This window comes from Chroicocephalus ridibundus, chromosome 9 (genome assembly GCF_963924245.1).
Source record: "Chroicocephalus ridibundus chromosome 9, bChrRid1.1, whole genome shotgun sequence".
NCBI classification, from domain to species: Eukaryota; Metazoa; Chordata; class Aves; order Charadriiformes; family Laridae; genus Chroicocephalus; species Chroicocephalus ridibundus.
The window spans coordinates 35,850,776-35,875,991 of record NC_086292.1 but is presented as its reverse complement, the minus strand read 5'-3'; the positions used below and the strand labels follow the sequence as shown (position 1 = coordinate 35,875,991).

Here is a 25,216-nt window from a genome sequence, read left to right as displayed (position 1 = left end):
AAGTATGGTTTTTAAGTATATTTTAAGAGATTTAGGTATATTAAGTATATATATTAATGCTTCTCCTATTTTAATGTAATAAGTATGGTAGCTAAAGTATGTGTTGTTTTTATTTTAGTATTATTATTGAGTTTGCATTTACGCTAAGACTATTTTCCTGAGGTATCTGCCTTGAGATGAGTAGTAATGCTCTAAAATGTGTTAACGTAATTAAAGTCTGCATCGATGGGCTATACTTTAGAAGTAAGTGAATACAATAATAAAAAAAAATTAAAGAAAATAAAAGTATGTAAAGGTTGTAACACTTTGAAACATAGTTCTCCCAAACTTTTGTTTTAGTAGTTCTGTAGTTCAGATTTCAGGAGATTCTTAATGCAATGAAATAAAACCCTTTAAAGATGAGTCTTAAACCATTTCATCTTATGAATGATTTTATATAGGTAAGTAAATATAACTTTTATGGAAAGGGTGGTGTTTGGTTAGGTTGCATCAGGCCAAGTGAAGAATACTGAAATATATCTTAGGTGAAAACTTACAAAGGTACTTTTTTTCTGGCCTTGCTTCTAGGGATTTTAGTAGTAATCTTACTGAAAGCAAAATGAGATGATACAAGTCAACTTGCTTTAAAAGCAATAATGTTATTTTTCTCAGAAAAGATGAACTCTGTCCCTTTAAAGTCAATAGTGATAACTGGAACCTCATCTAAAGTTTTTGTAGCTAAGAGATGCTTATCAAGAAAGTGAAATAATTGTATGAGACTAAGTAACCTAATGGATAAACTACATATTGCTTGTGCTTTTTTGGCACTTTGTGTGAATTGTGAATTCTGCCTGTGAACCTAAATAAATAATTTTGGCAGCCTCTCCTTAATCATCCATAGGTGGAGGCTTCCATAAAAAAAACTGTCACATACATTTTAGCACAACTTGACACAAAGGGAAGGTCACACCAAAGACCTTAATTGCATCCTATGCTCAGAGAGGGTCGTGAAACTGTGTGATTTCTATTTTGCCTTTCAACACCATATTTGTCACCGTGGTAAAATAACTCATTCTATAAAAGTTGTACACATAATAGTACCATACCATTTAAATATATTTAGAGGTGCACATTAAAAATACTAGTTATGAAAGCTATATGTATCATATATACTGCTTCCACATGTTAAAAATTATCCCCCCAAAACATGTGGATTTATTTTGCTCTCTATATATATTGTCTACAATATAAAGCATTGTGTTTAAAAATACATAGCTTTTCATCGGTTGTAAATGTGGTAGCATCTCAAATTACAAGTTATAAGCACTGATCCTACCTGAAAATAAAACCTCCCACACCTTGTCTAAAGTTCTAATGTTAGTAATTCATTTTGGAAAGAGCGATTGAACTGCTACAGAGCTAAAACAGGTAAATCATTAAAATAGCATTTTTCAGTAGTGACTTAACACAAGGTATGTTTTTCTGCACTAGCTTAATAAGGGTGAATGTTGAACAAATTTCCCGAACCTGCAGCAGTTTTTGTGTATATGATTTAACTTTGCTTAAAAATAATTTAACTTGTACCAAACTGCTAGAAACTGGATGTATGCCAGTATAAAATGCCCACATACAAATGTGTGCTATTATAGCCAAATTGATTTACCACTATATCTCAAGCTAAACTGATGTAACCTATGTCAAAAGTACTCAGGTAAGACAGATTTCAAATCACAGTGTAAGCAATAAAAGTCTTCTGCTGCAAATTGTATTATTCACATACCACTATTCTTTTAAAAATAATTACTTGATTCTAAAAATAAATTGTGTGATCTATAGATACCACAAGATTTTTAAGATAGCATTGTTCAAGGTTTGGGAACTCTGTTGTAATGTTTTTTAAGAAATTAGAAAGTGAGGTTTTGATGCATGTTTCAAGAACAAAATCTAGAATTTTAAGAGTAATGCCAAAAATGGACTTGCCTTAAGTATTAGAGTGAACCAGTTATTGGAATCATTTCCATAACTTTTGCCTGTTATTTCTGAAAGTGTTGATATGATGGTCAGGTTCACAGAAATCTGGTTTATCTCTCTCCTTTTCCTGTGAAATGCTCCCTCGCTGTGTCCCTTTCTCACTGTCCCTGGTTTAGACATCTCATTATTTTCTTGAGCAAACAGAATTGCTGGATGCTGCTATTATGCTGCTGTAAAATCCCATATATGCCATAGCAGTAGTATGAAAAGTAATCAGATGAGGTTAAAGATTTGATCCTTTAATTATTTTTATGATGTTTATGATGTAAAAACTTTTTTTTATGTAAGTAAGAATACATACATGCATTAAGTTGAAAATCTTGTGGCAAAGACAACACCCATACAGGATGATAAAATTACACAGATTAAGTATTTGTATATCTTTCCCTGTTTTGTGGCACTGGTTCTTGGCAAGAACCTGCATTATGGGAAAGCAGAATGAACACAGGCTACCAGCAGTGATATCAGCTGGGTTTGCATACGAAAACAAACTGTAAGAGTTGCCTTGGCTCAAAGTACTTTTTATGAATAACTTGTGATGTTTACAGAATATTCTTGAATTGAAATCAATAATGAGTCATAGTCCGAGTTAAATGTATCACAAGTTGAAATATCACACCTGACAACTGGTAAGGAAAGGGAGAATATGCACAAAGAAAATTAATTAAAACTGGTCACGCTTTTGAGCTCAACAGATCACTTCTTTCTATTGGAGAAGAGAGAGATCTGTCCTGGACCATTGGATCCCCACAAGGGAGGGAAGGGCACTTCACAGATGAATACATACACAGGAAAAGGGTGTAGGCATGGGAAGAAACACTTCTGAAGGAAATAAGACTTCTTTTCAAAAGTGAACTTTCTGCATCAAAGCTACAGTCATCAGTTGCTGGTTGTATTCTTTGGATATTACTTTCACATGCTGTTGCAGGAGGTTAACATTCTAACTCTAGTTCTCTTCCAAATCTTTGATCTGACATGCGGACCACTTAATCTCATTTTATCCAAACATAATTGTTTGTAGCAGAAGCGGTAAAATGAGGTTTTTGTGAAGTATTTTTTCAGATTCTTTTGTTGAAGAGGATTTATTTTGTCTTGGTGAGCTAGCACTAGATTCAGAAATGCCAAGTTGCATTGCAGACTTGGGTACTGGTCTACTTGGAGACATTATGCGGCTAATTTACCCTGTTTTATTTTCCTCATCTGTAATTTAATAAAAATTAGATTTTCTTCCATTATGAAAAGCCTTGAAACCTATTAATGAAAAGCACTTAAAAAAAACTTTGAAAAAAAGCTTTTACACGTGTAAAAAGTTGGGCCTGTTTCTTATGATCTGGGGTTGTGTAGGTACCTGTACATTCCTATTTCTCACTAAAAATAATCTTGGCTCACTAATTTATTAACAATTGAGACCATATAATAATTTTAGTCTCAGTTGTGATTATTGTCATTTGATAATTAATTTCTCCATCTTTCTTCTCTTCAGCTCCTTTTAAGTAGTAGTTTCTTAATCTGAGTAGGCAGCAAAGTAGCTTCAATAAACTAAAATATTTATTTGGCCTCAATTAGCAATCAAGGCATGTTTTTGAGATGAATACAAGCAATTAGTGGTTAACAACACTGTTGACAGACGTCACATACCGAAATATGAAACAGCATTAGCTTAGATTACATTAGGGGATAGTTGTCAAATACTGAGAATTTATTGTATTATCTTATGTATAATGTGATGAAATATTGATGACAAGATGTCACATTTCATGTCACTGGAGCTATTGTTTTGCAAAGATAAGCTATGGGTATGTTCACCATTGGATATACTTCTGGAGACTTAAGAATCCTGTTGATTAAATCAGTGCTTTTATGAGAATAAATGCTATTTCACAAATTGCTATCAGATAAAAGGGTGAGATAAGTCTATACCTGTTACATTCTGGAAATAAAGCAAAGCAGTGTTTGTTAGTACAGAATTCAATCTCTTCATGTCTTTCTTACTGGATTTACAAGCTGTACTTTTTGGTTTAGGTTTTTTTATAGAAAATAATAATGCCGTAGCTGCTAGGTCCAAAAATAGGGCAGTTTCACAATATTATAAATTTTAAAATACAAGTAACAAGTATGTGTTTGCTTATTTATTGTTACAATAAAGGAGTGTAATATATGCTTTGAGATGCTAGAGGGAGCAAACTGAAAACAAGGAGGAAAGTGAGATCCTATTAACTGCTTAATTTTGCTTGGAATGCGAAACGTGATTGGTTAGTGTTGAATTGCAGTTTAACTGCATTTTAAGCTTCTAGAAGTAACCTTCTTGTTTTGTCCTTCTTGAAAATATTCTTAAAGACTTTTTTCTTGCTGTAATTACTCACTTCACACTTTTGCCTTGCAAGATTATCTGCATGAAATAGGTTTAGGTTTTTTGTGTTTTTCTGAGGAAAAGTGTGGAATTCTAAATTAAATTTTAAAGGGAAAAGCACAAGGGAATTGTTGTAACAATTTTTCCCAATTTTAAAATTCCTCATAATAAGCATCATGACCACACCTTTTCCAGTATTCTTGCTCCTGTAAGAGTATATAACGTAGGCAATTATAGCCGACACATTTGTGTCTAGAAGTTACTCACTTTATACTTTTGTGGGACATGAGAATTCAGCAGAAAGAAATTACCTATTCTGTCTTTCTACAGAAGCAGGATAGGAAATATTTGGGTTTCTGGTAGGTATGTATTTAATGTGTCTTTAGGGTAAAAAGTGAGATTTATTTTTTTTTTTAAGAAAAGGCTGAAAGTGGTGAGCTATTACAGATATTTTAGATATATTCATTTAAGCACTCCCTATAAGTTCATTAAACAGAGATACAAGAAATAAAGATCTCGCGTACTTCTTGATTTCCATTATGGTTCTGTGTCTTTTCTTGAATATAAGCCTTTTAAAGTGAGCTGAAGAGAGGATTACAGTTTTAAAAATATGGGTGCAGAATTCTCACAGATTAAATGCAATCATTGAGTGTTCTAGGAATGGAGAATTTTTGAAAACATTAAAAAAAGGCACATTAACTTTGCGGCATATGTAACTAATTGTAGACTCATAAGATTACTAGGGCTGACTGGGTTAGAAAACATTCTGCTAATGTGCTAAATCACAGAGTAGTCAAACTAAGACTCTTAGTCTGTTTACTTAGAAACATTTTTTCATTTAAGAGTCAAGATGGGAGAATTAATGAGCCCTACCTAATTTCTTTATAGGAGCTTTATTCTGCCACCTTTTTTCCATGCGGACCAAGTCTGCTGACACTAAGATAGTCAACAAGGTTCAAGCACTCTACTAAATCACAAATTCAGAGGGATGATAGTATGCATACAAACATACCTGAAATGATGAAAAATGGCATCTGTTTGAGATTTATCTTTAGGAAGAGATACACAGGCCAAAGTAACAAATTCGGTGCATAAGATAAATAAAATTCAATTCTCTGAAGAAAATATCAAGGTAAATTTTCTATGATAATTAAAAAAAAAAGTACTGGATATGTTTACTATTCAGATGTGTATTTAAATCGAGGAAAAAATGGACAAAATATTTTTTGTCATCTCAAACTTTTCATCTGTACTATGAAATACAATTCTGTATTTCGGTACTTTTTTTTCCCCTTTTTGGTAATGTCAAATGTTTAGTGTGCTGTGTTTTAAGAGATAAATAAGATCTGAAAACATCTGAAGTTCATTCTGAAATGAGAAATAGTTGCAGTTTTCCAGAGCAGATCAGGCTCGAGCCACTAGGTGTCCCTAAACGTAAAATAAACGTAGTCAAGAAGGCAGCTAAGACTACATAAGAACATGTGGAACAGAGACGCAAGACACTGGAAAACATTTCCTTTCATAGGGAACCAACCTGCGCTTTTAATAATCAGTTGCTGAGTAGAAATGCTTGATTTGGCCTCATGAGTTTCTTTTGAAACTTATTCCTCCTTAATTATAATGAGCACAGTTTAATTTTTGCATGGCAGTAAGCAATTTTACAGAAATCATACCACTGAGCAGAGCTACTGTGAAATAAAAACATTAGAAAATCTTGTTTAACTTAAAATAGATTCCAAAAGAAAATATTTTTTTCTTTACGAGATTTGTATTTCTTTGCATTGTTTAGGGTAGCTTTTTTGATCTGTCTTGCTGTACAAAAGGGACATGCTTTCTGGGGCACGTGACTTCAGTGGTCCAAATGACTCCATGTTGAAGAGACAGAGGTCACAGTGGGGGCAGAATAGTATCCAAACTTAAGGACCGTAATCAGAGTATGTGGTCCTCTTCCCAGTTAGTGTAATGGTTCTGGTTTATACATATTTAGTTTCTATTTATGTAAAATAGTAAAAATATTTTTCTTTCCTTTGGTAGCATTCCTAATGAGAAGATCCCAAAGCACTGGACAGATGTTAATTCCAACACTATTTTCATAAGACAGGTAACGGATAATTTTTTCAATCGTTATGAAATTGGAGTCAAGGAAGGAGAGATGTGAAGTGACATGCAAATTTGCACACAAAAACCTTACGGTTAATTTGGACTGAATAACCTATTTTTTCTAAAGCTTAGGACCAAATTAAAAATGATACAGTTTTCTCATTAACTCCAGCTATTCAATTATTGAAAACGTTGAAATTTGTGGCACTTATTTATAGTTGAAATATCACTTTTCTGTAACAGAATAAGAATTAACCTGTGAGATAAGTCTGTTTTTAGTCTAATAACCTACTAGCTCCTGTGACTTACAAATGACAGGTAGAATATGAATTTATGATATGTTATTGTATTTTTCTTTGTGTTAAAACTTCATCTTTTTTTTTATTGCTGTGGCTTAACTTTTTGTTATTAATCTCCAAAACTGTAGTGAATAGATATTTCAATAAAATTTGTATCTATGTACTTGATGGTTAATAACACATAACGCTTTGAAGGAGGGCTCTTCCTTTGTTTCCTGTTGGAAAAGGGTAAATGGAGTGCATTGAACTCATTTATCAAGGTGATTCTTGTGAAGCCCGGAACACATCACCTATTATCCCTAGCCATAGTTGTGCCTATCTTCTGGAGGCAAGGACAAAACTGATCTAATTTGTAGTTCCTATCTTCAATATTGCTCATAGTTTCTCAGGGTCAGAAATCAGCTGATTGATTTTCTGCTTATCCTGTCGCTTTGATGATGTATCTCTTGATAGCATATTTTGTTACTGAGTTCATTATTTCTATCTTTTATCACTTATGGAGTCTACTGAAAATTATAGTATACACCTGGGGATGCAGAATCTATACTTCTGAAAGGTAGAAATGAACTGGCTGGAAAACCTGATTTTTTTTTTTTATTATTTATTTTTCTTGCTTTCCTCGTTGAATTCCTTCTCGTTGGTTTCAGCTTTCTTTGTTGTTATGACACAATAATGATATATTGCTGTTTATCTTTGAATTTGATCTGAAGAGTGCATAATTTTTTCCCATAATAGACAAAACCTTCTCCCACTAGTTCTTATTTTAAGCCAATGATTGACTTCAGGGGGAAGGCAAAAAAAGCAGTGTATCTCCTAGTCTTCTGAGGTGCCTGGTATATTTCTTCATGTGCTACTGTGAAGAGATGCCGATGAATGGTGATCAGCTGAAAATTTCACTCACTAATTTGCAAAGGAGCAAACTCCCTTTCTTCTCAAGGGGGAAATTTCAGAAAAAAGACAGTTAAAATGTTGGTGTTCCCGGGTCAAAAGTTCTTTAAAAATACGCATAAGTTAGCATAAAAGTGAGCAAGAAAAGATGGCTTCATAATGTTCACAGATAGAAATGTAGGGGATGTACGGAAACTGTTCCTCCACTCTATATTTGTAATATCAATTGAAATTTGGCTAACTTTTTTTTCCCACCAAGTTTATTTTTTATAGTTCGCTTCTATAACTAAGATATCTTAAAACAGCAATAGGTTGTGTTTTCATTTTGCTGTGAAAGTTGAGCGGTTGTCTTCCACATGTTTTTGCAATCAGTATTCCAATGTGCTCCTTTCCTTGTTTTCCTTATGCAACATATTATATTAAAACCTATGAGTTCATGACCATAGTTGTTGCATTACAAATATCCTGTAGGGGAGGAACTTCCTGAGAAGAACAATATGTAGTATTAATGCCAAGTAGGTAAATCATCAGACTGAAATCTCCTTGCTTTTGGTGAATTAACTGAAAGATGTTGGCAGTCTTCAGTTTGCTAGCATGTGCTATATAAATTCACATAAAGAGAGAGAAGTTAAAAAAAAAAAAAGGCAGATTCTCACTTAAAAAAATAATAAGTAAGCTCACAAATTAAAATAACTGTATCCTCCTTATATCAGTTGAGAATTTGGATTGAAAAACAGTTACATACATCTTTTGGAAGCAGATGACTCAACAGTGTCAGGTATTGGATGACACATCCTTAATAACAGCATTGTTCCTAATTACTCTTTTCTATTGAATAGAGAGGAGTGAAAGCATAGACAGATTTTAATATAGCTTAGATAAAAATGCAATGTAAACAATTCCTTTTGTTTCTTTTTTTCAATATCTTTCTAAATTCTTGATTCTGCATATAGATCTGCAATGTTGGGACCTTTTAATTGGAGTTAACTTATAGGACTGAAATGTAGTATCAGGCATTAAATAAGAAATGGTAATATGGAAAAGGGAAAACATTGCAGAAGGCATGACTAAGTAATAGCGTAATTACTTGAGGTACTGAAATTCTCAGTTTGCGAAACATGCATGTTGTACTGCAGCTTCTACTTGTATGCCCTTTAGCCAAACACCATCTTGACAGCTTGTTCCAGCTCAGTACTTTTCATTATTCTTTTATTAAATATAATATGTGCTTTTTCCAAATGAAAGAGCATTTGCATGTGCCCTGTTTTCAGTCCACAGTGACCTTCTCCCTGTGTTCAAGTATTGTCTGCATATTTTCTACTGTAAAGTCATAAAATCTTTCCCAGTTGCATATGTAAGAAATAATCATGACATCACAGTAAATAAACCACAACGACTGCTGTTTCTGCTGGAATCCAAGGATTCAAGGAGAAAATCAGTATTCCACATGAAGAGCCCCAATACTGGGAAGGTGAGTGGGAGAAAGGAAGAAGAAGAAAGTTGGCACAATTTCAGAAGGATACGGAGATGCAGCTGTGTAACTTTGACTCATGCTAAGGCTTACCGTGGACTGTATTTACTGAACCTTAAGTCAGCAGTGATTAGATTCTTGTTCCAAGTAAATATTTTTTTCATTTGACCCAAATGCACACTTGGGATCAGATTCTCAGACAGTATGTCCCAGACTTGCAAGGTTAACTTCAGTGGAACGCCATTGCTTGCATAAGGTGGAAACGTGGCTCTAAGACTATAAGACTGCTGTGGGAGATTTGGGGAGATTTGTTCAGAATAAATATTTGTTCAGAAGAGAGATATGCAAATATATGAATCTAAAACACAAGACAAAAAGTCGTATCTTAACAACTTCACATTATGACATAGTAGCATGATCCTAGATCAACAGAAGTGCTAGACGTTCCTGGGAGCGGGGTGGAAATCAAGACTACACATATGTAGAGTGACTGTAGACTTTCATGAAATGCTGCACGAAATTTTCTTCAATGTCACCCTTAGCAGATTTTTGACCTTTCACGCTAGCACAGAATCACAAGGAAGGAATGTCTCAAGATCTAGTCCAACATCCTTGCTTAAAAACAGGGTCAGCAAGAGAAAGTTGCCCAGGGTTGTGTCCAGTCAGGTTTTGAGTATTTCCAAGGATAAAGACTCCACATCCTCAGTGTTAAACTACCCTCACGGTAAAAATGAGTTTTCTTGGTTCAGATGAAACTTTGAGTGTCAATTTGTGCCCATTGCCTCTTCACCTGTTATTAGGCAACCATGAGAAGAGTTGGTCTTGTTTACACCCTCCCATCAGGTATTTATAAACTTTGATAAATCCACCACACCTCCCCAAGTTTTCTCTTATTCAGGCTAAACAGTCTGAGCTCTCACCTCTCTTTTGAGGTGTGACCATCATCCAGATGCAGTTCTTTGGAACTGCAGGCAGCCACTCCTGAATTCAGAAGGCATATGCATTCCCCTCTGCTCCAAAGATGCTAAGACCAAAGGCTACAATTATAGTAGATGGAGACTGAAAAATTTAAAAAGTAAAATATTACATTATGTGGATATATATACACTGTTGACCACTACTGAAAACTAAAAAAATAAACCCCAGTATTCATCTGAACAAGTAGTCATAAACACCACTTTGCATGATATCAGTGTTCTGAGTATTGTTTTAAAATATTTTAACATTGCATGAGAATCCAACAAAGTGCTGCAATATAATTAGAAATTCATGAAGTATATTAAAATTCAGCTTGTATTTCTTTGCAATATTTATTCATACTTTATTTTAGAAAATTAAGGCTACTTATGCTTAGCTATAGGTAATAGAGTAAAATAAGAGTTCTTAGTATGTCAATCTGTGTTTAAAAAAAAATAAAAACTTAAACCTTCTGTATTCCACTTCAGATGCTTTGCAAGTGGAAAACTGTGAAATGCAAAAATCAAAGTATGTTCTTAACAAAGTAGTTGCACTGAGGATTGTTATTGCTGGCAAAGTTGGCATTCAAAAATGTGTTTAGACTAGACAGCTGCATACAACAGATAAAAGTTGAGGAAATGAGGGTGAGCAAACAGTTGTAGTATTTCTCCTTTCCTTTTCCATCTCAAGAGTGTGTATAGAGGCAGAAAGAATTTATTGTTGGTCTTTCACTGCTCCATCAATTGGCTGGCTTTTCTCCATGTGAAACATGGGAGGAGCATGCAGGAAAAGTGCAAATACTTGCAGTGAGGAAACAGGAGAAAAGGAGTAATTTAGTCTTCAAGCCAAACTAATTTTTTCCCCGATTGTAAAAAAATATATATAAAAATTAATTTTGATTTATGTTCTTTAAAATATTTTTCTACTGGAATGGAACTTCTCTCTGTAAAAGGTAGGTTTTTCTTATCACGCAAGCTCCTTCACCAATGTGACAAATATTTAGTAGGTGGTTATATATAGCAACTTCATAAACTGCAGATGTGCATTGCTCATTTAAGTCAATGGGAATATTTCTTGAAGTACTTCCTTTAAGGGAATTCACGTAAGTGCAGTGTGTAAATTCTGCACTCTTGCTGTGCAGCTGAACTGCTGCAGTGTTTGGACTCTGCTTGTGGCTCAGCGACAGTTTGGCCTCTCCCCATTTGCACTGAAAGTGAAAGCTTTCTCAGTGTGAGACATGATGGAATTATCCAGGCTGTCAGATAGACATTCTGCAAATATGATGCAATTCCATAGAATACTTAGGGATGTTTAGGGATAGATGAAAGCAAGAATAAGGAAAAGAATTGTGGGTGAAGTTAGGCAAGTGGGAAGGGACTCGGAGAATGATGGTAAGCTTTTGGGAACCTTTGAGGTGTAAAGTTGTGGACTCAACGTTTTGTTTTATTAACAATTACTAGGTCCTAAGTATAGTAATGAAATGTATGATATACATGAGTATATTCTTAAGAGCGGGTTAAATTTTTGTAGGTCTGCAGTCATGTTTCATTCAAATTGAACTGAACTGTCATCGATATGTCAGGAAAATGTAAAGAATATTTAATTATATTGTTTAAAAGTCTAAATTCAATGACTTTAGTAGTCAGGCACGATACAAAATGATGAACTGGTTAGATTTTCATAATTATGATGAATATCTAAATCACAGTCTTATTAGCTTCAGGGCATTTTTCATTAATGGAAGTGATACCACAGTGTAGCACTTAAGGCTATTGAATAAAGTCAGGTTTTGAAATGTTCACTTTTTACTTGGTAAGGTGTTTACTGCAGTATGTCTTTTCTAATAGGAAGACTAAATACAATGTAATAAAAGATTCTTTGTAATATGATACTTTACTTTAGATTATATGAAGTCTGTGAGCCTTCTGTGACTATTATTGAGAAGAATTTTAAACTAGCATTATGAGGTGATGGATAGTATGCTACGCTCCCTGGTCACCTGCTCTCCATTCTCCCTTTTGTGCTGTATCCAACACAAAGGATGTTTGTTTGTTTGTTACGGGTTTACTAGGTTTCTGTAAGCTGCAAAGACTTTCTGTATGTTTTCTTTTCCAAAGAATTCCAAGTAAGCATATTATCTTGCCATGAAGGTGCTTACAGTTTTTTAAGAGTACTTGTTTTAATTTTTGATTGAGGTTTTCTATACCACAGAAATCCCTTAGGTTTTTTGTTTGTTTGCTTTTTGGTTTTGTTTTTTTTTTTACAAACTTTGTTGGCAAGCATTATTAAAGTATTATCTGCATATAATCAATTCTTTTTTTATATATAGTGAAAAAAGGAAGGTTGGATAAAGCAGCTGGTAAGTCTGATTTCCTTTTTAATTTCTGCTTTAAATTTTCATTCCTTGGGCATGCATGTATCACACTAAAGAATAACTTAAACCCGTGACTACTTGCCTACATTTTATCAAGAGTTTGGTACAAAATGAATGAGGAAAGAATTAAAAAATATACATTTATCTTAAAGATCAAAATAACAAGATGGTGGCCTCGGACAGTCTGTATTTTTCAGTTATTAATTGTTATTGTTTCTCAAACCAGTGGTATTTAAAGGATATTTACACTAAAAAGAATTTTTACATAATTTGATGACCAAAATGGGTCATCGGTCAAGAGAAACTATTTTTATATAAAGAGAGTGCAGGATTTTAGCTTCACTAGGGCAGGGACAAGATGGTGTCTGAATTTTCCCAGTGAGGAAATGCAGATGGGAGATACTGATAAACAGTTATAGAGATCACGTATAGGCCCTAGGCAATAAATATCAAAAACCAAGCTGCCCAGGGCTCTGTAAGTCTGCCCCCAGGACCAAGATTTAGCCAGAGTGGAAAGAAAGTCCAAACTCAGCCAGAGATTTCTCACACATAAGTAGACTATAAATGTAAGGCCTTTGAGATCTTTGTAATTACCAGTTCTCAGGAGAAGCTGTTATACAACCTAATTAATGCAGCAAAATTTGCCAGTAGATGTCTGGCTAATACATTTAAGCAACCTCTGCAAATTGTTTAAAGTTATCTGGGTTAAAGAAAGATAACCTGAACTAGCACAGGTTAATCTGGTTTCTGGGAACATGATTCTTCTAACCCTCTGTGGTCATTCTTCACAGTAGGCTGTGAAGTATGCATATGAAGTATAGACTCAGAATCATCTTTCTTTCATTGAAATCCTAATGCAATCAGAAAAACGTTCTGCAGGGTTCAGCAAATCTTGTATTTTGTTGGTACTCAAAAGAGGTGATAATTTACAAAAGGTGATTGTCAAACAGAATTATTTGATAAAAGTTAACTAATTTTAATTTTCCTTTGAATGCTGTTGAAGACTTGTTAATGCCATAAGTAATGGCAATAAGGTTTGCATGGTGTATTCTCTGATAACTGGCTATGTTTTCTTGGGCAGAAAAATTATGTAGGTGGTGACTGAGAGCAGTATTGAGATATCTGCACGTTTCTCAACTCCGTGATTCTCCTGTGGTTATCTTTTATTTTTGGTTGCTGTATTTTTTTTATGTAAATGTAGATACAGATGTGGATGCTCAAAATGGCTGGAGTTAAACACAGTAGGTTGCTATTTTTCAGCCAAAGTGGTTTAATGGAGTGTTCTTTTGAAAAATTTTCAAATCTTGAGTTGCAAGCCTCTGAACTACAAACAAATTTTGCAGCTACAAAATAATTTGCAGATTCTGTGTTTTGTTTGCCTCAGTTACACAGAATGAGCAATAGGATGGTATGTGAATCATGCATTGTTGACACCATTTCTCACAAATATGTCACCAGACTTCTAAATCTGTATTGACTTTGTCAAGTTTTTTCAGTGTAAGAACAAAGACATGTTTGAGAAGACTGGTGCACTGAATTATAGAAAATAAATAGATAACATTGATTACTGTTGATTTTGTTTATTGAAAAAAAATAGTTCCCATTACATAACATCCTTTAGTCCTTTTGTCAAACATTATCATCGGTCCTGATCAATAAGATCTACATACAGGATGTACAGAGCTAACTCTTCTCCCTCACACTTTTTGTTAATGGCAGTGTAATTTGATACAACCTATTCAAGAGCCCATTGTACACAATGACAGCTTCCCTCCAACTAGGGCTGGTTGATTGACCTGTGGCAGTACAGGCAGCTCAAAAATTACTTCTGTTCTTGGCTACATCTCATATGTATATTTGGCAGTAGTTCTATTTAAAAAAAAAAAAAAAAGTCTCTTTAACCATATGTCGATGTTGATCCTTATGTAGGATGCTGGAGGCTAATAAAGGATGTGTTACACGCATGCAAACTAAGAAGCTTTTCCAAACAGCCAAATTCGTTGGGATGATGCAGTATGCCTTTTGCTGCCTTAGATTCCTGTATGAGGCCCTAAAGGGTAGAGCTTTCCCTTAGTTCTTTTGCCTTTTTTTTTTCTGTCAGTGATATTTTCAAGCACTGTGAAATTTTTAAAATTTTATTCTTTTTGCTGATTAGGTCCAATTTTATGAATACTCATACTGTGCATTTACAAAGACACATACAAAAACGTTTGAGTCATTTGGGACTGCATATGAAACCCATTTTGCTGCTGCAGAACTAGATTCACACACGAAGACAAGACTGAATTACATGTTACAAGTCTGTGCCCTTGCCTTAATTGGACATAAAAGCCCAGTCCCCAATATTATCATACCAATTGAAAGACAAACAAATCCTAATTTGCAGAAAGGGAGTACGTACTGGTTTCAAGCAGGATCTGTCAGGGAGATTGAAAAATAATCTAAGAAGCCATGCCTGGAAGCTGAGCCTTCAAATATTTGCTCGCGTTTAGGATTATGTTCTTTCCCACCTGTGATGGGGAGGGATTTTCCTGTCATAATCCCATTAGAATTAATAATAATTTCCTTGTTCAAATCCAAGTATTTGAACCACACCTTTGAATGTTTTGTATGGAGTACGAGTTAAAACCCTGCTACTGTGGGGTTGAATATTTCCAGCTTTAGGAAGAAATAAAGTGGGTTTTAATGTGCTGATTATTTCTTTTTCAGATGCATTCAAAACCTATGTTGTTTTAAAAGTCCAAAATTTAAAAAGCACTACAATAGACAGAAGGGGAAGTGAACCTTGTTGGGAACAGGACTTCATGTTGTAAGTAATGGGGAATTCTTATAAATTGGTTTTGTTGTGTCTTTGCTGTATTTATGTAGTTTAGAGCAATTAATAACATCTGAGACCACTTACAGACTGCAAAAGCAAGGAAAAAGTACTCAGCTCAGAGAAAAGGTGCCAGGCTAGCTCTAGTGAACAGAACAAAAATTAATTTTTCAAGCCACATTGCAGATCAAGGCCAGCAGTCAATAAGGGGAAGAAAATATTTTTCTCCAGTATCTTTAATTTCATGTAATGTTTTAGGAATTACAGGAATGAGAAGAAGCAGAACTCAAATTGATCATCACACAACTTGATTTTTGCTTTATTCAATTTCCTTTCTGTGTGACTCATATTTTATACATTCATTTATCTACTTAACTGCCAATTTAGTTAGTTTCTTTATTATTGACGCTTACTGTTTCTCAGTTCTGTCTGCAGATCTTTGTCCACTTCACTCAACTCTCCATCTTTTTATTCAGACTTTGTTCTTCTCTTTTCTCTAGCGTCTTATGTACACCTAACTGGTCAGGAGAGTCCAAACACTTACATTTTATTTCTGAGATCTAGAGTTGGTTGAAATATATTTACAGAATTAAACATTTAATTGCCTTTAGTTATTTTTATGAAAAATGTCCTTTTTACAATTTTTTTTCCTAAATACAAGTATTTTAATATTTTGTCAGAATAATGAATTGTTTTGAATCACTTTTCCGTAACTCCTAGTTATCAAAACCTATAAATCTTTTGATAGGCTCTACATATGCCAAAACTGACGTTTTGATTGAAGTAACCCCCCCAAATTTAATTTTATTCTATATTAAAAGCAGAATTTCTAAAATCTTCTCCATTTTTTTTCTTCACAGTTATTTCACATAAATTAATTTTATTTCACAGTGCTCTTAATCTCATTTAAGGGCTTCATCTTCATCACAAATTTTTCTTAAATTTATTAATTGAATTTGGATTATTTTTTTTTTAGTGTCGTGTAACTGATTTCTTAGACAACCATAGCAGACTACTAGCTTGCTTAACTGAAGACTCTGAGTGACTGAAGGGCCTGTTATGTTAGGCCAACATATATACCTTCTTTACGTGCCATTTTATGGCTAGATGTAATGACATATCAAAGTCATTAAAAAAAAAAAAAAAGTTGGCCTTCTAACCATATAAAACTAATCTTAATCTGGGGCTAATTCCTCTCGCACTCCCCAGTTCTCAGGCTTCTCTAGCAGATTGTTCAGAGCCACAGCCTAAATTATCCAAACAGGAGGATCGTATGTCTTTGAAAATGCAGAGGAAAATTAATATCAATAGCTAGCCTTTATAAATACCATTCTTATACTGTAGCTTTGACTTGTAGAAAAGATTGTCATGTTTCAGTGTAGAGGAATCATTGCTGTATGATAATACTGTATTAACAAGATTATTTTTTTTTGGCACTTTCCTGATCCAGACGTAATAGTTCTATAAAACTTTGGATTGTGGATTGTAATAGTATATCAGGAAGTAGATCAATTAAATATCAGCAATTACCCTGTTACCTTTAGTGCGGGAGGCAATTAAGAAATATTTTAAAGTGGGTATGTGTAACCTATCCTCTAAATTTTCCTGAGGAATGTATTAAAATACTATTTAAAACATTTGCTTTTCTATTACATAAATGCTTTGCCTTTGATCATATGTAAATGAGAGTGTTCCATTACATGAATGGGAATGAGGAATTTATTAGGATTATTTTCTCAGTTTGCAATTTAAATGTTATCAAAGAATACTAAACTGTTTTTCTAGCAAATATGTTATGAGATTGCTGTAGCTCCATCTACTGCCTACTGAACTATACAACACAGCAGACTTTTAAAAGGTATTATAAACAGGCATTTACAAAAACATTTATATAGGCTTTGTATGGTCCTTCATTTTCTCAAGGGCTCTCTCTCAATCTCTACCAGTAAAAAAAAAAAAAAAACAAACCCAAACAAAATCCCCAAAAACCAACAACCACCAACAAAAAAAAGCAAACAAAAAACCAAAACCAACAAACCGTTCCATTACATACAGCTATTACCAGGTGGGATTTAAAAAATTACATAGTGTTTAAGCTTTCAATATGCAGTTTCACTGTTCAGCTACCAGTGCAACGGTTTTAAAGTTGGGGTCCAAAAATACCCAAAGTAAGAATTTACAATCTGTCTTCCATAACATATTTGTAAAGGGAGAAACTGAACAAAGCAAAAATTCACTATATCTATTCCACTGCATGAGTACAGCGGAAAATTAGATATTGAGGCAGCCAACACAATGTTTTTTTTAAGAGCAATGTGACGAGTTCAGGACCGGTCTCTGGGGTGACACCCTTCTCAGATTTCACTTGTTCTTTTCCTGGTAACTTTAGGCACAGTAAGTCACTGTAGTACACCACACAAATCAGTTGAAGATTAGTTTTAGTGCTTAAAATTAAGTCAAATGGAGATTACATACAACCAGTCACAGCAGGGACACCAATGCCTATTTTATTATGTTGTTCGTATTTACAGAACTGGTCTGTACCTAGTTATAGTAATATATAAAGGAGTGGCAGACATTCCATGAGGAAATAACTTCTCTTTTAATTTTATTTCAATGTCATGGATAAGTCATATGGCCTGACAAAATTTTAAAATAAAATTTTTGCAAAATAAGGTTGTGGTATGGTATTTTTTAGTCAAGACCAGCTAGTAGTAAAATGCTTGCATTCTATAAGTAGAACTGAAATAGAGCCTGGATTCTGCAACTCTTGAAGTTGAGAGCTGTTTTCCCATTGTATTTTTGTTGTGTAGTCCAACTTCTCAATTCTAATGGAGGGAACAAGCTCCAAACATCTTTTATACCTGGTCTTCTTTATGATGAAAATAAGAAGCTTGTTCAGTTTCCCCTAGGAAATGGTCTGGCGCTTCCTTCTAGATTTTGTGAGGGAAGATGGAATTTTTCCCATTTTTCCCATAAATCATTCTTAGCTTATGGTCCATGTTGATTGACAGTGTGTGCCATCATAGCTGACACTGCCAACTCTTACTGTTTCACTGAAAATGTTCCTCTGAGTTTTATGTTCAAAAGACTGATCATTTTTGTGGGTCCCAGTTTTACCTAAAAGAACGCACCTGACAAAAGGCTAGCTATAGGGTACTACTTGTGCACCTTACAAGGTAGCTACAGTGGAACCTGAGAATGCAGGTTCTTCAGGGATGTCCTGAAGAGACAGACCAGTGTGCTGAGGAGACAACTGAGGAATTCCATATGCAGAAGCTGCTCAGAAAAAGCTAAAGCTGAACTAAATGCATTTCCTGATCCTGGTTTCTTCTGGGGTTATATCCAATAGGGCCAAGTCTTGTAGCAAAATAAAGCTACTGACAACTAGGACTTCTGTGCCACATTACCAGCAGAATTGTCCTCATCAGTTTGTAAAAGCAATCCTGAATAGTAAGACTTGAGACTTGTCTTGTCTAACTTCTGTGTCATACCTGCTATTTTGCATTTCATAAGTATACTGAAAACAAAACACCTCTGTATCTGCTGTAAGTCACTATCTCAAGTTATTATGGTAGATTACTGAGTAGTTGAGACTGTGTTTTCAGCTTAATGGTTTGTGTATTCATTGTTTTCAGTGAAATCTGTGCTGATGGAAAGGGCTTCATTATAGAGCTGTGGAAGAAAGGCTTGCTCTGGGATAGCATTTTAGGAGTTTTATGGATTCCCCTTGCAACTGTGGAACATGCAACGGATGTAAGTTGACTTTGTGTGAAAATACAGAACACTGAGTAAAATCCAATGAATTTCTCATTCTTAGCCTCCACAAATACTGTAATGACATTTTTGATCAATTTATATTTCTGCGTCATTTTTTTCAGTCTCTAATATTGAGGCCTAATGCACATGTGACTCTCACAATGACAGCTGATATGCATTAGCTGTATACCCTGGAGAAATGGCTCACGTACTGAGTCAGGTATAATTCAGTAAGTGGGTTAGAGTTCATCTACACTCACAAATTATTAGGGAGGCAGGGACAGTTTGGTTTATGTGATTAGAGTGAGGGAATTTCAAATTGGGGTTCCTGGCCTGGGTCTTCATTGTGTGACCTTGGTAAATAGTAAAATGGACACAACACTGTTTTTTTGTCTCTCGAGGGAATTGCCCATTGTATCAAAGAGGAAAACAGAAATTTGCCCTATGGTGCTATGGAAGAAATTAATAGTACAATGAGTGCATAGAGAAGGATGAGTGGAGAAAATGGGTCAATCCCAAGAGTTATCATGTTTCCAGCATGGTCATAGTTAGCCACCAGAATGAGTATGCTTGCTCTCAGTAGGCTAGAAATTAAATAAGAAAAGTTTCTGGGAGTGTGGAAATGCTGAAGCAATCTGCAAGTGCTGCAAAACTCTCTGTAATCAGAAAAAGAGGTATCTTATTCTGACACTCCACAATTCTCCCATTCATAAATATGCTTTCCTACACATAGTCCCTGGAGTCTGTTTTTAAAAAAGTAACTCCGAGAAGATGAATTTAATCTTTGCAAATAAAATTAAGTTTGCCTTCTTTAAATTTTCTAAAAAATAAAAAAGACAATGGATGATGAGTTAACGGAGAGAGAATCAGAAAACTTCTTCCTAGAACATCAGCCATTTCTTTACAGGAACTAATAAATATTCACGTATATGTTGAACTGACATTTCAATGATCCTATTCAGAGAATGGAAGCAGGGGAAGAAAGTAATTCCTGCTTAAAGTAGAAGTTGCTCTGTGTCGCAGCTGCCAAGTCCCATTTCAGGCCCCAAGGCAAGTTGTTTTGCTCTGCTACCCTAGCTGTTACTGAGTTAACAACTTGCTGATACAGAGATTGTGGCTTAGCAGTAAATACTGAAACTTTAAACAAACAAATGATGCAAGAGTAGAGATTGTTTCTTAATTTCTTCAGACTCTCTATGCCTTCCTTTGTAATTAGGCCACTGTGGAACTTTCCTAGTTATTTATCCTGCTCCTCTTAACCCTGTAGCTCTACTCTGGGCTTTGTAACTCAGATATAACCTATTAGTTCAGAAGCTCTTTTTTGGCTTGGTTATTAGCGTATGTTGATTGCTTCAGTCTTGCTAGAATGTATTTGTTTGGCACCAGTTCAAAGGGGAACTGGAAAATCTCAGTTCATAAGAGTAATCTTCAATATTCATATTTCTTGCATCTTAATCATCTGACCATCTTAATGTGCATTTGTATATATTTGTACATATACATATATTTGTATATACGTAGAACAAATATTTTATTCTTTCTAATTCCATGTCTGTGAGAAAACTTGATAAAGTCCTAACTACTACTTACATAAACGGTAGTTGGAACAGTCTAGAATGGATCCCAAGCCTATTGGTGTCATAAAGAAACTCATATTGACTTAGGGGAACCTTCATTCAGGCAAAAGTGGATAATGCTAGAAATCCTACGCAGGTAACTTTCGGAATGTTTTTTCCTAGGAAGGTCCAGGTTCCTGGATGACATTGCATTCTGAAGTAATAAAAAATGGGAATGAGATTCAAGGTACAAAAACACCAACTTCACATGAGATCTTACTGGATGTCTACTTTGCATTACCATTTGGTGAGTTACAGATTGAGGTCTCGCTCCAGCTTTCCAACCATTCTATTCCACTTTAAGTTCCTGAAATACAGCAACAAATAATAATTTTTATATAAAATCTTAAACGCATATTCATTACTGGAGCATTTGTATAATTGATACTGGTAAATAATAGAATCACTGAGAGCCACTTCCCATGAGGAGCTGGATGAACCATTTCACTAGTTAATGTTCATCCACACGTGGATTGTAGAGCTAAAGAAAGAAGTATTTCCTTAAGGCTCGATCTACTAGAGCCTATGTGTTATAGCTCTGTATCATGTCAGCTTTGACTAGCTGTTTGCACAATGTGGGTTTTAGTAAAATCTAGGGCTTTGCAGCATTTTTATCTTGTTAGCAAACATTGTCTGCCTTTACAAATAGTACATATGAAGATGGAAACTATGTATATGTGTATGAAAATAGTGTATATGAAGGTAGAAATGGAAACTGAACATCAACTAATGCATTACCTCACATTATTTCCAGACATAATACAAAGAGATTGACTTTATCAAGATTATCAGTCCATCTGTATGACATGGTCCAATACACCAGATAAGTTCACAAAGATAAATTAGCTTAATATTTTACTCTTTAAACAGTCTAAGGAACTATTGCTAAAAAACTAATTCCAAAATTTATACAAGAATAAAAGTAAAAAACATGAAGAAATGGGAATGAGAAACATTATTTATCTTTTGAAAGGGAAGAATAGAAATCATACCAAAAATATACACTTCAGCTGCTTAATGTTCTTTTTGAAATTCATTCCCTGAAACTGAACTTGGCAATAGAGCTAATACTGATTAGAACAGACTAGTTCTTTCTGATGATTCTGGGTGTAGTCTGCATGACTACACTCCTGTTAATAAATAGAATGTGTACCTGTGGACTGTTGTGGATTCTTAGGAGTCACAACAGGGCCTCCGTCCTTTTTTATTATCATTATTAATTTATTTGACAAAAATTATTTTTTATTTAGTACTTTGCCAATAAAACGTTTTAAAAGATAGCCTAAGCCATAGTCACATTCTGGTTTTTGTTTGGTATATTTTCCCCAGCCACAAGCAATTGTCAGTTGCCTGAGTAAAAAATTCATATGGAAGAACTTTTTTCTTGGTATTCACAGGTGCCTCCATCTAGATTATTCTTGCTCATGAGATAATGTTATTTCCTTTAAGCATGATGGAAAGTGTACATATGACAAACAGACTGAGTCCTTAAGTACAAAAAGAGAATAGTTAATACAAAAAAAAGAGTGGTTTATAAAGAGGACAGAAAAGGACAACAGTTTGTACAGTAACAGTGGAATACCTATTATAAAAGGAGAAAAATTGGTACAAATTGTATTTATTCTATGTCCAATTCTTGGAACTTCCTTTGAATCAGCAGAATGTATCAAATGTTTCCTTACATAGTTTCTGTATCTAGAAACCTGGTGCAAATCTGTTACAGAAACTCTCATTGTGTGTTTACAAGCTGTAAATTCAGGTTGTTACTAATTTCAGGCTGCTGCTTGATGAGAGTGTCGGTTTGTAGATTGATGCCTGTATTCTGTTTCCAAACAAACATATTTGAAAGACTGTAGTCACGGAGTGCTGTAGAAATCCTGTAGAGGTCACTCTTACACTATAGTTTTCTGTGCAGAGGGAAGAATTCAAAAGCTTTACGTGTTTGGCACTGAGAAAGACACATGTTTATCTTTACCCTCTACCTGGAGTTTGACTGAGGCGTTGCATTTTGATTGCTTGTTCTGTTGAATGACTCTTAGCTCAGCTGTGACCAGCTGAGAGTCTGTCCTTGACTAATGGAATCAGCACGGCCTCTTTGTTATGACAAATTACATTGGAAAGGTAGAAGACTGCAGTTTACTAATAATGTTTCCTGAAGATGTCCGTTTGAGAATGCCAGATATTTGGTAGAAATATTTGCCTTCCACACCTTTTTAACAATATGGCTTCATTTGGACTTGAAGCACTGCATGTAGCAACAGGGAAGTGCTTTAACATCATTAGTTCATTCCTGAGTGCTTTTTTCTAGAAGTATCATCTAATGTTAGTTGTTGCAGCAACAAAGTTGTCATTTCACTATTGCTACCTAGACTGAGCTCCATTAAAAGGCTGCTAAGTAAAATAAGGTTCTCATGTACTTAGAATTCTGCAAGCAAATTCACAGTAATAAAATACAGACTGTAGATAAATACTACAGACGAATTGCAAACATTTTTAAGGTTTCTAAAAGTCAGGTTTACTAAAGGATAATCAGGTTTTCTTATGAAATACAATGATTTTGCATAAAATTTATTAGGCATTCTTGTAAGAAAAGACAGAAGAAAATTTAAAGGATATCATTTTTTTTTTTTCTTAAGTCAAGCATTAGAGACATATGTCATGCTCCTTAACATTCATTTATACCTTACATAGAGAGTATAAGCTAAAGAAATTGAAGATGATTTTACTTGAGTGGAATGTAGTTGATAATATCTATAATTTTGAAAGCCATTTGTGTGACTTCGGAACTAAGATCTCATTTTGCTAACTGAAAGTCAACAGGACTTTAACCTCATGAGTAATTCTGGCAAACGCCATGCGGGTATTCACCTCTTAGGTTTGGTTGAAATTCAACTCATTATCACTTTCCGCCAGGTACATTAATTAGAAAGTGAGGGTATGAGGTAACAATTATGAGATCCTTGTTTCTGCATTAGTCACCATACTAATTCACTGATACACCAAGGAATAAGAAAATTAATTGCTTTGATATGTAATATGTTCCTAATATGTAACCGAAACATCAAAAATGGAAGAAAGAGATGGGGACACAAATTCTTCTAATCAGTATGGAAGAAAATTTCCTCACGCTCAGGGTCAGATCATAGAACCATAGAATTGTTAGGGTTGGAAGGGACCTTAAAGGTCATCTAGTTCCAAACCCGACCCCCCTGCCATGGGCCAGGACACCTCCCACTAGACCAGCTTGCATCATGAACCCTTTCCTCTCACTGAAGCTAACAGGACAAAGAATAGAGTAAGATGTTATGCAGTAACTCATTTTGTACCTGCAATTGCAGATGAGACTTTCCAGGTTTCTTGAAAGATGTAAGAATTTGAAAAAAGGTCAGTCCTAGGCCAATAGCAAGTGGAATTAAAGTAAAACCTGATTCCTTACTTACAATACAAAAAGACAACAACAAAACCAAAAAACAAACAAACCCCCCAAACCAACACAAAACCCCGCCACATCTTGGAATGCTATGCATGGACACATTAGAAATACATGGCCAGTTAGGAACTGAAGTTGGACTGGAAAATTTAGAGATCCATTTTCTCTCCAATCCAGCAATAGCTCATTTTTCAATCGTAAAATGAATTGCTTCCAAGTTTGTGTAACAAAAAGGTAACTGGTTTAGGCTTCTTGGAAGTTTTCAGAGCAACAATCAGAAGGTGATATTGTAACTGATTCTGCTGTTCTTATAAAACAGTGATTTAATTATAATAAAGTTTTGTAATTGCCTTGATTAATTCCCTATTACTGTGTATTTAATGAATTAATTAATTTAATGTGTACTTCTCTTTTAGAAGTTCCTGCTGTAAAATGGACTGAAAGATTTCTAGCAGCTTTTTATTTCTCTACAGATACCCACAAAGATTTAGATTGCAGAGGCTGGCCCAGAGGGACACCCCTCCAAAGTACAAGACATTCACATCAAGATACAGATGATAGTCTGTCATTCATGGAAAGTGGTCTTGGCATACAAGAAAGCGAACTAAGGTATTTTTTAACTTGTCATATCACACATGTATCATAACATTTATTGATTATTTTTAATTTTTTAAAAAAAATTCTGAAAGACATTGTGATACACATTGTTGTGTGAAAGGGGCAAAGCAGTTTGGGCAAAAAATAAACCCCCTTGCATTCTAACACTCCTCACCGAGGTGGGAGGCTAGGTGCGGCTAGGTTTAAATTCTGAGTGATGCCCAATTCAGCACTGTCAGTCCAATTGTGTTTAATATGTGTTAAACTATTACGATTTGGATACACTAATAGTGGACTGCACCTTCAGTCTAGTCGTGCTCATGAACTAGCACGGCCATTCTCAAGTCTTTGGTCGCGTTCAGTGAGAAACTGAAATGACTAGATACTTAAAAAGTGCCGTTTAATTAAACAACAGGTATATAGGTTCTTAGGATTGCCGGTGATAAATACACTGTCTGCAAAGCACGTGCAAATGAAAGTATTGTTATATATACAAAACGCGTGACAAAGTTATAAACAATACAGCCTGGCTATAAATGTAGGGTAGAGA

The 25,216-nt window shown here is 34.7% G+C and overlaps 1 protein-coding gene across 1 annotated transcript in view; it reads left to right on the top strand.

The window, feature by feature from the left end:
• The first annotated feature begins 10,990 nt into the window (after nucleotides 1-10,990).
• Nucleotides 10,991-25,216, top strand: part of UNC13C (unc-13 homolog C) — a 228,370-nt gene continuing 214,144 nt past the window's right edge. Inside the window, exons 1-6 of the mRNA XM_063345628.1 lie at nucleotides 10,991-11,027; nucleotides 12,405-12,434; nucleotides 15,159-15,258; nucleotides 18,903-19,020; nucleotides 20,763-20,886; nucleotides 24,543-24,678. Coding sequence (XP_063201698.1) covers nucleotides 11,006-11,027; nucleotides 12,405-12,434; nucleotides 15,159-15,258; nucleotides 18,903-19,020; nucleotides 20,763-20,886; nucleotides 24,543-24,678 — 530 coding nt within the window. The 5' untranslated portion in view covers nucleotides 10,991-11,005. The remainder of the gene's footprint in view (nucleotides 11,028-12,404; nucleotides 12,435-15,158; nucleotides 15,259-18,902; nucleotides 19,021-20,762; nucleotides 20,887-24,542; nucleotides 24,679-25,216) is intronic.